The sequence below is a fragment of the Pyricularia pennisetigena genome, chromosome 1 (genome assembly GCF_004337985.1).
Source record: "Pyricularia pennisetigena strain Br36 chromosome 1, whole genome shotgun sequence".
Classification (NCBI taxonomy): domain Eukaryota; kingdom Fungi; phylum Ascomycota; class Sordariomycetes; order Magnaporthales; family Pyriculariaceae; genus Pyricularia; species Pyricularia pennisetigena.
This window is the reverse complement of record NC_043740.1, coordinates 4,152,256-4,167,296: the sequence shown is the minus strand read 5'-3', so window position 1 is coordinate 4,167,296 and position 15,041 is coordinate 4,152,256. Positions and strand designations below refer to the sequence as shown.

The window sequence follows — 15,041 nt, the reverse complement described above, 5'->3', positions numbered from 1 at the left end:
TTTAAAGTCCCAAAGCCCCTGCCTGGCATGCACCACCCATCATCGCGGTCGTCTTCTTGAGATCCCTCCACGGCAAAACGGCGGCACCTTCATCAGGGCCAAAACCCAATTGACAACCATCGCATCCCGTTCTTCTCCGCTTGAACTGGGGTATATGGATCCTTTGTTCAGCTCTCAGAAGGACATGCTGCAGCTCATAGGTTACCAAGCCACGAATGGACCGAAGTACAGCCGGTATTGAGCAGGACATCGCCCAACAACCAGCAATCACCCCCATGGGGGGGCCGGGCCTCCTTTGTGGATTTGCATAGCTTGGCGTATAGGCAATGGGACTACAAACGATTCATGCCTTGGTTGTGAGGGGAAAATGTTGGAGACGACCGTCTGGGGTAGAATATTCCTGGAGCAAAGTCAACCAGGAGGAGAGGAGTCTGGTTGGTGGTCGAGACCAATCACAAGACAACCTCCTCCGCGTCAGGAAACTGACTCGTGCAGGGTCCCCACCTGCCGGCCAGGGCTGATGTCTAATGTCTCCGCTGCCCAGATATTAGCGCCTGGCTGCTGGATTTTTCCTTCGGCATTTTTAAAACCGTCTTTTGGCGGAGGTGATTGCAAAGGGGAACGGTGTCATAATGACTATAAGCTTTGTCACTGTCACTGTCTCTACGGCTGAAAAGTCCCCCCCCCCCCCGAGTTCAACCAAACTAGCTCACGTGATACCCCTAACCGCAACCACCCCCTATTATCCTTTTTTTTTTTTGTCTTTCCTCACCATCCTCACCCAAGCTTCACCCTCAGGGTCGCTATACATTTCCACCCTCATTAAGAACCCCATGCTACTCAAAGACAGTAACCGGGCCAACTCCATCACTAACGCCCTTCACACGTGCACCCACCTCCAAAGGATCCCCCTCCCATACCACGAACCCACCCTGGTCCTCCTGTCTCTTAACACCCAGCATCCTCTCTATTCCTGCACCAATGAACCCCAAAGCCTCCTTCCGTCCAATCTTACCGCCGCTGTTCCGCCCCGCAATCCCTGCAAGTAACCCCAGGTCCCGCACCAACCAGTCCTCTTCCAGACCGATTCCCACGGGCACTCCAGCAGCATGCAAGATGTCAAGAGCCGTGCCATTTGTGAGCGGGGCGCCGGTTAGACAGCGACGCTGCTCCCAGACCGTACAGTAGCTCTGCAACGGGGCGAGGATGACACCTGCAACCCTGGCTTCGGCGAGCTCCGAGGCTATAAGATGCGACTCGGCTCCGCCAAGTATGATCAGCCTGATTCTCGACTGTCCCTTATCGACGAGGGCCTTGTCGAGAGATGTAGCTGCGGCCTTTTCCACCTCATTTTTCACCCGGAGAATTGCAGCGATGGTGTCGGCGCTGTGTACGGTTAACACCAGGGGCATTTCGCCGGTTACAACCTTTTTGAGGTAAGCCTTTTCGGTGAACTTGTCTATGCCGGCGGCGCCCTTGTGTCCTGTCCCACCCACCGCAACAACGGCGTCTAGTAGCGCGGACCGGAGCGAGCCCACCGCACTCGAGATTGAAGGCGTTTTGTCGGATTTTCCGTGCTCAGAGAGCGTGTAATGCACTGCAACATCACCTGACCAGACAGCCCCTTTCTCTAAAGAGTGCTTGGCGCCAGTTCTGAAGCCAGCACTAACTCCATGATGCGTAAACTGGCCAGAGAGCTTGGGTGCGGAAACTGCGCGTGTGACACCGTATCTACTTGCAGCGTGGACCTTTTGGTTATCCAGCGCCAGGCCATCTACAGCACGCGTGAAGGTGCCGACTGGGTTTCTTCCGTTGTCTGTGGAAGACTCGGCATCGATGGCGTTGAGACCAATCGAAGATCCAACGGCAATGAAAGGATCTGTGACATGGCCGTTTCGCAGTTTGATGGTTTTGACGCCAGGCGACGAAAGATGCGCAGCACACGAGCCGACGCAGGCCACCTTGCCGTCCGTGACTGCCATGTTGATCTGACCAGTGTGGGTCTCGGCGTCGACGCCCGAGAGAATGAGATTGGTTATTCCCATGAAGACGACACTGTCGACCTGGTGGTCTTTTCCAGGCACATGGGCTAGGTTCAAATCTGGCTTGATCAGCTCTCTGACAGGCTTGTGCAGTTCTACGGGATCCTCAAACTGCGCCGTCCCATCGATCCAGACCTGTGCCGGTGCGGCACCCACACTGAGCGGATCGCTGTCCCATACTACGACATCAGCATCGAAGCCAGCCTTGATCTTGCCCAGCCTGTTGCCCAGTCCAAGATATTTCGCTGGCGTCGACGTGACGGACGCAAGAGCGGCATGGTAAGGCAGACCATATCCATAAGCCTTGGCGGCCTCGAAGACGACATGTTGAGCGTTTATGACGGGGTTGTCGCTGACGTAGACAGAATCGAGACCAGCTTCGAAGAGGATCTTGCCTGCAAACTCAGAAGCGGTATTGGCCTCGTCCTTATACCACATGTTGTCGGCAAAGAGCGCGGAAGCCGGATAAACTCCACCGTAAACTCTTTTCAGAATCTTGCTGGTATTTTAGCATATCTCCAGACTTGTGATATCCGAAGGTGACTGTATGAAAAAGAAAAAGGAAAAAAAAAAAAAACCCTCCCAAGACAGAAATGAGATGTAGCTTACCTCTGGCACAAGAAAAGTTTGATGGGCATGGTGGAATGCCCTAACCGGGAACTTGAACTCGTTGGTATGGTCAACCATGGCCTCCAGATCTGGGATCGTGTAGCAGTGAGTGTTAACATGAACCTGTCCCCGCAGGACCGCACCTAGAGCCTCCCAGCGCAGCTCCTGTGGCAGATACGTCTGCATGTTTTCTACCCCAAGGGCATCCGCAGCATTACACCAGTCATCCTGTGCCCGCACCAGCTCGGCGGCCTGCTCAAATGCATGCCTAAACTCCCACGACTCGCCCAGCCTGCTCGTCGGCCCCTTCTCACCGGGATTGCCGTAAACGTTCTTGGCGTTCTCACCACATGCCATCTTCATGTAGCGCCAGTTGCGGTCGGGGTCGGCAAGCATATCCACAGCGCTGATCTCTGGACGGCCGTCCTGATGACCGACTGCATGCTTGATGACGTACGCCTCGCCGCCTATGTTGTTGGCCGAGCCCGGCAGGACGAGCGAGGTTGTCACGCCGCCAGACTTGATGACGCGGATCTGGGGGTCCAGGGGCTTGATGCCGTCAATGGAGCGCACGTAGGGCGTAATGTCGGATGACATCTCGTTGGTGTCGTCGTTTCCACGGAGGCCTGGGAGGGGGTCTATGCCCGCATGGCTATGCATGTCGATGATGCCTGCCGTCAGCGGTCGGCCACGGGCATCATATGTGATAGTGTCTTGGGTGGAACTGATGCTTCCGGACGGTCCAACCTCAGAAATCAACCCGTTCCTGAGGAAAACATCGACATTTCTGATCCACTCAAACCCCACACCGCGCCGGGCATCGTCAGGCAGTGTGCCCTCAGTCGGCTCTCCAATCCAGACAGTAGCATTCTTGATAAGAGTCGGTCTGCCGCCCTCGATGTAGCGTGCATTCTTCTCCCTACCTGGACCGGGAGGGTCAGTAGGCTTCTGGCGGAGCTTGGCGCATGTTTCGGCGTTGTTGCGAAGCTGGGTGATGTTCAATGTCGGCGTCTTGGTAGTTGCGGGAGATTCATGTTCGTCCACGGGTTGAATCTGCCTCCATTGAGCATAGACAATAAATGCCAGAAACCCAAGGACCAAGCCACGCAGCGCTCTCGACCGGCGAAAGCCATTTCCACCTCGCCTGTGACGGAAGCTTCGGCGCCAAGCAATTGGCAGCTGCACGTCGCCGTCGTGTAAGGCAGCGTAACCCGCCGCTCCTTCAGGATGCTTCTCCATCTTTTCGTCTTTCCTGTCCATCTCTTTTTTTTCATTCCCTCTACAAAAAAGAAAAAAAAAAGACGATAACGGGCAACCACCATGTCCCAAATGCCGTGCGCGCGAAACTTTAAAAGAAGCGAGAAGAGGGGATGGAATCATCAAGCAATAGATAACAACACGTGACGATGACACCATTGATAGCTACCACCTTATCTGATTGTCACTGACCCTAACCCCTAGTCTGATGTGGTTCTGAGCATTCTCATCGTGTTCCCACTTTTCCCCTCACAAACTCGGGGAATTTTGGGGGCAGCCAACGCGAAAATTCATGCGAGGTAGCCTCAAGGTACCTGGATAGGCTGGTAAAGGTAGCAGGTAATTACGGTATCATGGTAATAGGTACGTACTATTAAGCAAATACGACAATCGCGAAAGAGAAAAAGAAAAAAGAAAAAAAAAAGTAAAGTTGTTGACTGCCCACAGCCTCCTGCCAAAGCTCACATAAGCAAATCCACCTGGCTTCCAGCTTTGCCATCTATCTGAAGACTTCGATTGGATTGGATTCCCTTCACATACAACTTGGTCGTTGGCGGGGCTCGGCAACTCCATGATTAAAATTGGCAGGGGTCAATATTGTTCAAAAGTCTGTAAAGTAAGCGATGACAGATAATCATTGTGCCGGGCTCACCAACTAACTAACTGGATGGGACGGGCGGGCGTGTTTTTGTTTTTCCCTGAGCTTGCCTGGTTGGGGTATTCCACCTGCAGGTTGAGCCCCGATTTCCCAACTGCCGTTCCTCTCTAATATGCTATAGTTCGTGTGTGCTGGGCCGGTAGTTCCCCACCACGCCACCCATGGACTTCCCCCGCATGTCCCGGGAACACATTTTCTATAGAATGCGCTGCATTTTGAAAATACTGCCGAGTACCTAGGCGGGTAGTTGATAAAATGGGGAGTAAATATCTATCTAGACTACGACACTTGGGACAAAAAAATCATCAGGCTTGGTCAAGCTATCTTTCTCTTTTTTTTTTTTCTTTTTTTTTTTTTTTTTCATCTCTTCCGGATTAGTTGGGATATAATATCAAACATCTCAGGTTAAGCTTGGCGCTGTTGGGAACCTAGGTAGGTACGCTATCAAGGCTATTTGATGGTGTACAGTACGTCCAACAACGCAAGAACTCATCTCCAATAGTTTTTCCTCCCCAAAATCGCTTCAAAACAAAAAAAGTACCAGAAATCGCCAATTCAGCTTCACTTCATCTTACAACAGAGCTGGCAACCACCAAACAAACAAAATTTAAAAAAAAAAATCGCAATCATGGCGGCTGCCTCAGTTCACAATGATCTGAAGCGGATCAACCTTACCAACATCGCCCACGTCAATTACAAATACAAGGATGTTGCCAAGGCCCGTCAATTCATGGAGGACTTTGGCTTCTACGAGACCAAACGTGTGGGCGAAAAGACCTACTACCGCGGCTACGGCTCCGAGCCCTTCGTCTTGTGCATCGATCAGGCCGACCAAGATGAGTTTGGCGGTGCCGCCTTTGCCGTCGAGTCGGAGGAGGACCTGATGCACGCCTCCAAGACACTTCCCAAGGAGTGCAAGGCCTCTGAAATATATGACCTCACGGATGCTCCCGGCGGTGGCAAGGCCGTGACCTTTTATGATCCCGTCGACGGCTTTCCGTTCCACCTGGTGTACGGCCAGGAAAAGGTGGATGTCAGGGACCCTCAGTTCCCGGACCTCAGGGTCAACTACCCTCTCGAGAAGACGCGCCCCGTCAACACTTTCCAGCGGTTCCAAAAGAGGCCGGCACCGGTGCACAAGCTGGGTCATTTCGGCATGTGCGTGACCAACTTTGCCAAGTGTTATGAGTTTTACTCGACCCGGTTCAACTTTTTCCCGAGCGAGGTGTGTTCCTTTGTTCTTTTTTTCTTTTGGGTCTGCTATTGAAACCATATAAATCGATCCAGCGAGCCGGGAACATATGCTAACAGACTTTCTGTTATCTTTATGAACTTAACAGTTGGCCTACAATGAGAAGAACGAGGACGTTACCGTCTTCTTTCGCCTGAACAGGGGCTCTCAAAAGGTCGACCACCACTGCTTCTTCTTCTTCGAGGGACCCAAGATGCACGTCCATCACTCTTCTTTCGAGACGCACGACTTTGACACCCAGGTTCTGGGTCACGATTGGCTGCGCGAGAAGGGTTACGAGAACTGCTGGGGTGTTGGTAGACACATCATGGGCAGCCAGATCTTTGACTATTGGTGAGTTTCCTGGACTTAACTACTTACCCGGGCCTGATTGGGAAGCTGTCACTGCTTCATTTGTACTGACTGGATCCATTTGGCAGGTTCGACCCTGCTCGCTTCATTATGGAGCATTATGTGGATGGCGATCTGCTTGACATGTCGGAGCCGACACATCGCATGGCGGCTTCTCCGGATACTTTGTATGTCTGGGGCCCTGATGTCCCGGAAACTTTCCTGACTTGAATGGACAAGAACACAACGGAAAGCTGTATGCGTCAGGTAAATGTAGCTAGGTAATATTCATAGAGCTAGCCTGAAGCGTTCGTCCACCCCGGTCTTCTCGCATGTCCATGTTTACGCAATTGCACAGGTGAAAAGAACTCATTTTCGCTCGTCTCCTAACTCAAAGAGTCTCTCTTATGCAGAATCGTAGTCTAAAAGCCATTTCTTCGCGGTATGTTTCCATAACTCGTCTGTCAGATTATGTAATAGACGGGACAGAACCTGACATTAGTTCTCATTGTGGGAATAACCCCCGGCATCATGTTGCCAGTGGTAGAAACGAGGAAAGTTAGAAAAGATGGGTGAATAAAGTCGCCAAGGCGCCAAGTTGTGCATACTAGGCGACAAGGAAAAAGATTACCGACGGAGCTTCATGGCAACTCCGGTATCAAGTACCTCCAACGCCTTCTCAAATGTGGCAATGTCGTGACCCAGCTTGTTGCGCCGAGACTTGACAGCAGCGCTCTCGCCGGCAATCACATCGAGCTGTTCTGCATCCATGCTGTGAACAAGCTTCGAGTTGAATACTTTCAGTGGTCCATCTTCCGCAAAGAGTAGATAATGATGAACCACTTGCAGACAAACGTTATCTGCGAATCGCTTCATGACCACCTTGTAGTAACTTTTGAATACGTCGTGTATATGCTGCTGCATTGATTCGGCGTTGGAATGACTGGTCATGTGCAGGGATTTGAAGGCTGCCTTGGACACGGGAAGCTCGTGGCTCGGCTCGCGGCTGTCCCATGTCTCGTCATCCATCCTAAAGAGTGTCTTGATGTTTGCCAGTACACGCTCCTGCTGGGCCCGGGCGAGTGCGTCGTTGAAGTGAGGGTTTGAGTGTGAATGGCGACTGTGTACGCTCAATACTGACCAGAAATTGAGCCTGCTCCTTGGCACGTATGTAACGCTGCTCAATCTCGCCTGCAAGGAAGTGTTCAGGCTCTTCTCGCACACTTTTGTCCAGACACAACGCACGGGAAGATGCCACCCAGACTCATGTATCAGGGCGGTTGTGCAGACTCTTCCGAATATTCAGATTGCTCGCTTGCGCAGATGCTACTTGGGGCTTCTGAATCCTGCCTAGACTTCTTGGAGACGTGGTCCTCGGAAAAGGCCCTCGTATGGTCAGACCTCGGCGCCCCCAAGCCATCCAGCATAGCTTTCAGCCCCACCAGTTTCGTCTTAATCTCCTCTCTAAGCTTTGGGAACTCTTGCTTGATCAACTCAGTAAGGAGACCATGGACCTTGGTCTTGAGCGCCGCGGCCCCAGTTCTGCTCGGTGCTTTTCAATGCAGCCCATGGATGTTCGGAGAAGAAATTCTCCTCAGCCTCCAGACCAACAGCAAGACTGGACTCCCCATCGTCTGGGCCTCGATTTTTGACGATATGATAGCCAAGGAGAAGGTCGCAACGCTTTCCGGTAACGTGGTCTATGGCAATGTTTTGCATCGCCCGCTCGATGGCAAGGTCTGGTTTTGTTAGGACTCCCATCGTCCGCACCCTAGTCGGGGCGGCCCATATTCCGCAAAGATGTCAGCCAGGCCGTCGTTTGTGCATTTGCGAAGTCTTGCTACTTCTGAAAAATTCCTTTAGCTTGGCAGCCTCGGCCGGGTCCAACTCGTTATGAGGGATGATGGTAACATTGATGCTCTCATAAGCCTCCCGACGACAGGTTATCTGCGTGGCATAGCGTGTGCATAGCTCTGCCGCGCGGGGAAAGGCGAAGCCGGTGATACTTTCCAAGACCGAGCTCTTCCCGGAGCTTTGGTGTCGCCTACGACAACTAGCTGTAACGCCGGGCAAGATTATGGCTAGCACTCTGTTTGACCGCTGTGTTTAGATCTTAGAAAATCAAAATGACATCCCGAATGTAGAGGAACAGCAGGCCATTTGACCGCATACGAAGAAGCAGATATGGAGTGGAGGTCTGATGTAAGCCCCAGTATCAGTGAATACAGAGGATTTTGAAGGTGGTGCAACAAACTGACTTGGGGGAGGGAAATCCGCGCACCAATCAGTTCGCGCAGCCTATCGACCTTGATTAGGGTAGCAGAATTGCCATTCATGGCGAGAAGGCCAGAACCCATTTTTCCAGGTACGAATCGGAAAATGCGGGATTTCTGCTGGGATAGTAACAATAGTTGAGGAGTGCAAGGATGAAGGAAATGGTGAGTTGTTAGGAACAGTTCAAAGGATGTTGCGAAACTTTAAAGCGCAGACTTAGTGGCAATTCCCAAACTTGAACGGCGTATTGAGATCGTAAAGAGAAACCAACTGGATAAGTGACTTGAGGGTGAGATGGTCGATTGCAGGTCAAGCTAGGATAGGCAATGAGGTAGGTGGATTCAGGCCTATGAGGTAGTCACAAGCGCTTGGCTTTTGATAGTTACGGTTTGGGTGAGGATGGGAGCCGAAGGGCAGTAGAACACCAACATAGATAAAGCTGGAAAGAATCGGTTGGTCGGAGAGAAAGCGTTGAAGCAATCAAACGGGCTGACTTGATCGCCGGTAAGGTTGGCACCTCTTTTCAGACAATATCCTCGTTGGAGATAGGAAAGAAAATGGAAAGGAAAACAAATGCTCTTGTTTGTCTATAACTTTTCCTCATAGACATAAACCCCACTCCGGCAAGATGACCACCCACCTGTCTTCCTTCAAATTATGAAGGCAGAAGCGCTATTTGGAATTGTACCCATGAAAGCAATCAAAGAGGACATAGAACCTACGCATCCTCTTCATCATCGTCATCTTCCTCCTCGTCATCTTCTTCTTCCTCGTCTTCGTCGTCTTCATCCGCGGCAATCGCCGCCTTCTTTGGCGCTGCGGTGGCGTCAACAGCAGATCCCCCGTCTGCCTCGAGCTTCAGCCACTCCTCCCATTCTGGAAACAGCTCATCCCCGTCCTCCTCAGGACTGCCCAACATCCTCGCTACCCTGCCCTTCTTGCTGCTCTCCAAGCTCTCCTTCCATTCCTTGACCACGGCCGGGGCGAGGCTCGGCTTGTAAGTCTGGCTAAACAGTACCGCCTCGGCGAGTCTGCCTGTGCTTCGCAGGATTCCAACGCAGGCCGCAACGTCGCCCAGAAGCCACCTGGATGTAAAAGCAACGTTGTGCGCACCCGCCTCCGTCGCCTGCTCTGCCAGCTTCTGTAAACCTTCCTTATCCGAGGTGGAGCTATATAGCAGGAGGAGGGAGCCGAGATCGCGTGCATGGCTGAAACACTCGGTTGCAAGGGCGACGTCCCAAGCTGCCAGCGCTGCGTCTCCCACAGTCTTCCATTTGTGGTCGACATCAGCCTCGCGAGCCAGCTCCAGTGCTATATCAAGGTGATTGAGCGCCAGCGCTAGGTCGAACTTGTGTTCTGGGTCCGTGGCCACCTCCAGTGCCAGAGACTTATGACCTTGCCCCTCCAGGAATCTCGCGATTTTGTTGAGCTGGTCCTGGGGAATGGACGGGAGCAGTTCGGCGGCTGTTTCCATATCCCCACGGAGCACAAGGGTCTGATACTCTAGTACTGGCAGCGACAAGGCGAACGAAGTGACGTTGACATCCTTGTCGCACAAGTAAATTCGCGAGTCCCTCTGGATGTAGCCTATAACGTACATTGGCTGGTCGAAGTGTGAGACGGTATAAGTTTGGTCGCCAACGAGGTAATTAAGCCTGTTCGTGCTGTTGGTGTAGATGAAGCAGTCGCCAACCCACTCTCCAGTACGGACGCTACAAAAAAAAGGGAAAGTTATTAGCATCAAAAGGACATTTGTGCGTCAGCGTCTGTTCAAGAGAAAAATATTTACCTCTCGTTGATGTCGGTGACAACCTCAAAGGCAGACTCGACACCATCCTCGTCAACGTTGCCTTCCTGCGTAGCCTCGATGTAGTTCTCACGCGAGAACCTGAGTACGTAGAAAGAGTCCTCACAAGCTAGTGTGACCAGCTCACCGCTCTCTGACCAGTAGACCTAGACGGGCAATATAATGTCAGCGTCGGTATATCTCAATCAAACCAATGGTCCCGAATCGTTACTAACTTGTCTCGGTTCAACCTCAATTCTCCTGACCAGCCCACCAGTCGCCCAGTCAAAGAAAGAAATACCACCCTGGCCCTTGACTCCGAGGAGGACACCACCGGATAGTCCATCAGCCTGAAAGCCAACATCAAGCCCACCGGGCTTCTCAACAAAATTCTTGTAGACTTTGACACTGGTCGCAGATTCTCTGATGGCGAAGTCGTTGCTATTGTCTTTGGTGGCCCAAACAAAGTCTAGGGCGGAACCGAAGGCCTTGTTCCTCCATGCCAAAGCCGTGTAAATGATGTATTCACCATCGCCACAAACCGCGACAAACCTGCCATTCGGCGAGTGTATCAGGGTCTGGGGGTAAACCTCGCAAGTGCCAAGATCCTTAGTGGGAAGTGAAATCGGTGTGCCATCCTTGATCGTAGCATCTGCCCGTAATGATTTGTTAGCTTCAGATCGCGAACGGCGTTTCGGATGACCTCCACATCGCAAATAAGCTCACCTCCGCCTTTGATTATCGAAGACACAACCTCGTTATGCCTTGCCCAGATCAGTTTTCCAGAGTTGTCCATGGAGACAGCTGGCTCTTCGCGACCCAGCTTGACGACAACAGCACCATCATCAAAACCAACAGCGACGCCCTGCTTGCCCTTTTGGTATGAGACACACCACGCACGCTCCAGGCCATAGTTCAAAGACTGCTCAAAACGGTAGGTGTTGGCATGCCATATCCTGACGGTACCATCTTCGGAGCCGGAAATGATGACTGGAAGCTCGGGGTGGTAGCAGGCGAATGAGACGTTGTTTGTGTGGCCCTCGAGGGTGGCAATCAAGGACTTGGTTGTGTAGTCCCAAATCTTTACCGTCCTGTCGTCCGAGGTTGTGAGAAGGTATGGCTTGTCAGAGTGTGGGTAATAATCAACGTGGTTCACGCCCTTTGTCTCATGCGCTTCAAGCGTGAAGTTTGCCGTAGACGATCCCAAGCTCCAAATCTTGACCGTCCTGTCTAAACATGCCGATGCGAATGTGTTTGTGTCCTTTGGGTTGATGGCCAGGCCCATGACATAGTGGCTGTGGCCCTCAAAAACCTGCACGCACTTCCAGCCCTTTTCCCAGTCCCAGAGCTTTATAGTCATATCGTCGGATGCTGTGAGGACAAATGGCTGTGTAGGGTGGACAGCAATAGCACGGATGTAGTCGGGGTGTGCCTCGAAAGATGTGATCTTCTCGGATGTGTTGTAGTTGTAAACACGGAGCTGGAAGTCGTCGGAGCCGCAAACGATCCAGTTCTTCCTTGCAATAAACCGACCCGCTCGTACGGGGACATCTGTAAGCTCGAAGGTCTTGACAATTTGCTGCGTTTCGTATGACCAGATGTACACATGGCCTGGAAGATACTCGCTGGGTCAGCATCGCGATCTTTCTCTCATAGCAAGTGGTGATGCTTGGGTCACTCGTTCCGAGTATGTATTCGAAGCTTACCGCTGTACAGAGTGGTCAGTATCCATGGCTCTTGCGGGTGGAAGTCAATCCCCTTCACGCGCTCGCTGCGCGCGAAGAGCTGGCGCTGTATCGTGATTGACATGGTTAGCCTAGTTGCACCCTCGGAGAGCTGTCTCCAGATGTCTCAATTGCCACAATGAGATTATTAAACGTTGCTTGAAGCGTTTGAGTGCTATTAATTCCATAGCAATCAAGCCTAAGCTCGGTAGATTTCCCGTGAAGCAGCAAGAGCGAGTGGCTGAGGCCACATATGTCTGCCCGCCGACCAGCCGCCCGTCGGTTGCACAGGAATAAGACATGGCGCAACAGCGAGAGCCTGAGCAGTTACACACCTTGACATCTAACCGCATATTGAACGGTGCCTAACACCAAAGTACTGGGCTCAAGGGGGGTTGTAGGTGCTGCTATCGAGGCTGCGTTTCTATAGTGGGGTGGGTTTAGATGGCGGTTGTGAGGAGCATTGGGCAGAACAACAATGTTGTGTATAGGGGAAATCTCGGCCCTGCCGCTAGCTTCAAACAAGTCTCAAAATGCTCGACTGCTTGCTTTTGGTCGTGGCTTCGTCTGCACTGGTCATTGAGATCTGATATTTCAATGCTGGCTTGATCATGAATTGGAGAGCTACCGCCAGTTGGCCTGTACCTTACCAGGTACCCAAATTCGAAGCTTGCTTGTCACAATGTGGTCTTTCCGCGACAGCTTCTTGTTGCCTGAGGCCACAATATCTTATCGGTGAGTAGCTGGTGGTGGGGTCCACTATAAACTCCCACTCAGGAAATACGTTGCTCCGTAGGAGTTCGTGCTGGCGGCGGGGTACCTTTGTAAGAAAGCACTACTGACATGGCCCACCATCGCTTTGACCAAACCTATGTTATGCAGTCGCTTAATAAAAGGAATGACAATTGCACTGGACACAGATGGTTTATATCTGCTATTGGTCGTGTTGAGTTTTCATTTCTCATTCGGCAAACAACATTGGCATATATAAGGTGAATGGGGCCCAGGTAGATAACGGGCGAGGGGTTTCCACCAGTCTTTCTAGAATGGCTATGGATAGATCATTGCTTGTGCCGTGCGCGGGTGGCAAAGTCACGATGTCTTGGCGTGCTCGCGCAGCCACCGCCCGGCAGCGGGAAGTTAGGCGGGGGCTTTAGAGTATGGGAGAGCAAGGGTACCCCCATTCGTTTTTCTTCACAAGCAATTAATTTGAAAGTTGTGTGGCAGCCTTCCATCAGCCGCATTTGACGACACTTCATTGTTCGGCTGAAATCACAAATGGCACTCGACCTTTGGACGCAATTTTATCATAAATCGTATATTTTCGTTTTCGGTAGCAAGGTATGTCTAATAAATGCAGCCTGCTGAAAACATGTAAACCACTTAAAACGATCCTCCACACACAGTACACACCGTGTATGTTCTGAAAGAGCGCATCGGCCGGCCAAAACTCCAGGCTGGTCCTAACAAATTTCCATGACATGAAAAAAGAAATACAGAAAAAGCAGTCCCGTCAATATTTCCAAATGGGTAACCAACGCCGGTATATGCAAGTCGTCAAAATCAAGTGCAAATCGCAAAAGCAATGAAAAAAGAGGCAAAAGAGAAAAAAAAGATGCAAGCATCAACAACAAAAGAGGCCGACACCAAGAGACATTGGGGTTTGGCTAGTTTTCACAAGCTTACTCAGAGTCATCCATAGCATCTTGCTGAACCCTGTGGACGATCTCAACCATCTTGGGGTAGAGCTTATCCGAAGGCTGAAGACCGCAAACCTGCGAAACAACCTGCTCCGCGTTGTTCTCTGCCATAATCTTGGCGAGGTCTTTGCTTTCAGCGTCCTCCTCGACATTCTGGAAACGGAAAGCCATCTCGGCAGCATCAAGGAGTGCGCTGCAGTCCTCGCCCTTCTCGGCAAGCTCGGCAGCGGGGCCGACGAAGCGCTCCTTGCGAGACAGCTTACGCAGAGGGGCGCGACCGACACGTTCGACGGCGTCCTCAAGATGGGGGTTGCCAATGCGGGTCATGATCTTGCGAACATACTCCTGTTGCTCCTCAGGACTGATGCCATGCTTGGTGGTGATAAGCTTTGAGGTATTATCCAGTGCGCGACGAACCTCGCGCTGGATATCACGATCCTGGAGAGCATCGTATACAGTGCGCTTTTGCCTGTTGTAACCGTGGTAGGCGGCAGTAGCATGACCCGTGTTGACGGTGTACAACTTGCGCTCAATGTACGGCTGGAGGTTGTCGACCCAATGGATACCCTCGATGGATGGAACCTCATGATCGGCAAAGGGCGTCCTGTCGACGACCCACTCGTAGAACTTCTCGAGCTTGACATCAAGGCCGGAATTAGGGTCTTGAGCGGGGACGATACGGTCAATGGCCGAGTTGGCGAAACGGGCGCGTTTCGACAAGTTCTCCACAATGGTGGGTGGGAGGTGCTCCTTGATGTGCTCGGCGAGCGTGTCGGTGGCGCCAATAGCGTTTTCACAAGCGATGACTGCGGCGGGCTTGATGTTCTCTGACCTCCTCTCGAGACCCTTTGCGATGACAGGAGCGATGAATTTGAGGATGCTGGGGCCGACTGAGCATGTCACGACATCTGCAGTGGCGATCTCTTCGACCAGCTTGTCTTCATTTGTTTTTGAGTTAATGGCGCGATAGTTTGTGATGGTCTTCTCCTCGGTGCCCTCGGCGCCAACCTCGATCACCTTGTAAGAGGGCTGGTTGTTAATGGCGTCGCAAGTCCTGTCCGTGACATCGGCGAACACGACCTCATATCCGGAGTTGTGGAGAAAGCAGGCGACAAAGCCACGACCGATGTTGCCGGCGCCGAAGTGGACGGCTTTTTTAGTGTGGGTGCCGTTTGTTTGCGACATTGTTGTGTGAAAAGGTGGTTCTGGATAGGGATTATATAATAGGGTAGAAGGATGTAGGCTGGGTGGAGCTGAGTTACTCAAAGTCGTAAGACTGGTTGTAGAGTATAGCTTTTATGATATAGACAGTTGGCAAGATGATCGTGAGATGAGAGAAACAGAATCATGTGTTGATCAAAGGGGAAATCCGACATACTTATACAAGTTTGAGATAGGCATTGCCTCTT

At 51.8% G+C, this 15,041-nt stretch overlaps 7 protein-coding genes across 7 annotated transcripts; 2 read left to right on the top strand and 5 right to left on the bottom strand.

Moving 5' to 3' along the window:
• Positions 1–836: 836 nt before the first annotated feature.
• On the bottom strand, positions 837–3,911 carry PpBr36_07775 (uncharacterized protein; the record flags this gene model as incomplete). The annotated part of the gene is made up of 2 exons (XM_029894910.1): positions 837–2,537; positions 2,652–3,911. The coding sequence occupies 2 exons, from the start codon at positions 3,909–3,911 to the stop codon at positions 837–839; spliced, it is 2,961 nt and encodes a 986-aa protein (XP_029748246.1).
• A 1,283-nt stretch (positions 3,912–5,194) lies between these two features.
• Positions 5,195–6,379, top strand: PpBr36_07774 (uncharacterized protein; the record flags this gene model as incomplete). Its single annotated transcript, XM_029894909.1, has 3 exons — positions 5,195–5,791; positions 5,907–6,151; positions 6,238–6,379. 3 exons carry the CDS (start codon positions 5,195–5,197, stop codon positions 6,377–6,379), a joined length of 984 nt encoding a protein of 327 aa, XP_029748247.1.
• A 396-nt stretch (positions 6,380–6,775) lies between these two features.
• Positions 6,776–7,909, bottom strand: PpBr36_07772 (uncharacterized protein; the record flags this gene model as incomplete). Its single annotated transcript, XM_029894907.1, has 3 exons — positions 6,776–7,371; positions 7,479–7,628; positions 7,663–7,909. 3 exons carry the CDS (start codon positions 7,907–7,909, stop codon positions 6,776–6,778), a joined length of 993 nt encoding a protein of 330 aa, XP_029748253.1.
• Positions 7,657–7,900, top strand: PpBr36_07773 (uncharacterized protein; the record flags this gene model as incomplete). Its single annotated transcript, XM_029894908.1, is given in 2 exon segments — positions 7,657–7,697; positions 7,714–7,900. The coding sequence occupies 2 exon segments, from the start codon at positions 7,657–7,659 to the stop codon at positions 7,898–7,900; spliced, it is 228 nt and encodes a 75-aa protein (XP_029748252.1).
• Positions 7,910–7,951: 42 nt separating the features above from the next.
• PpBr36_07771 (uncharacterized protein) lies at positions 7,952–8,505 on the bottom strand (the record flags this gene model as incomplete). Its single annotated transcript, XM_029894906.1, has 2 exons — positions 7,952–8,248; positions 8,407–8,505. 2 exons carry the CDS (start codon positions 8,503–8,505, stop codon positions 7,952–7,954), a joined length of 396 nt encoding a protein of 131 aa, XP_029748250.1.
• Positions 8,506–9,140: 635 nt separating this feature from the next.
• Positions 9,141–12,017, bottom strand: PpBr36_07770 (uncharacterized protein; the record flags this gene model as incomplete). The annotated part of the gene is made up of 5 exons (XM_029894905.1): positions 9,141–10,134; positions 10,212–10,375; positions 10,445–10,860; positions 10,935–11,819; positions 11,915–12,017. The coding sequence occupies 5 exons, from the start codon at positions 12,015–12,017 to the stop codon at positions 9,141–9,143; spliced, it is 2,562 nt and encodes an 853-aa protein (XP_029748251.1).
• Positions 12,018–13,614: 1,597 nt separating this feature from the next.
• Positions 13,615–14,817, bottom strand: PpBr36_07769 (uncharacterized protein; the record flags this gene model as incomplete). Its single annotated transcript, XM_029894904.1, has 1 exon — positions 13,615–14,817. One exon carries the CDS (start codon positions 14,815–14,817, stop codon positions 13,615–13,617), a length of 1,203 nt encoding a protein of 400 aa, XP_029747844.1.
• Positions 14,818–15,041: the final 224 nt, after the last annotated feature.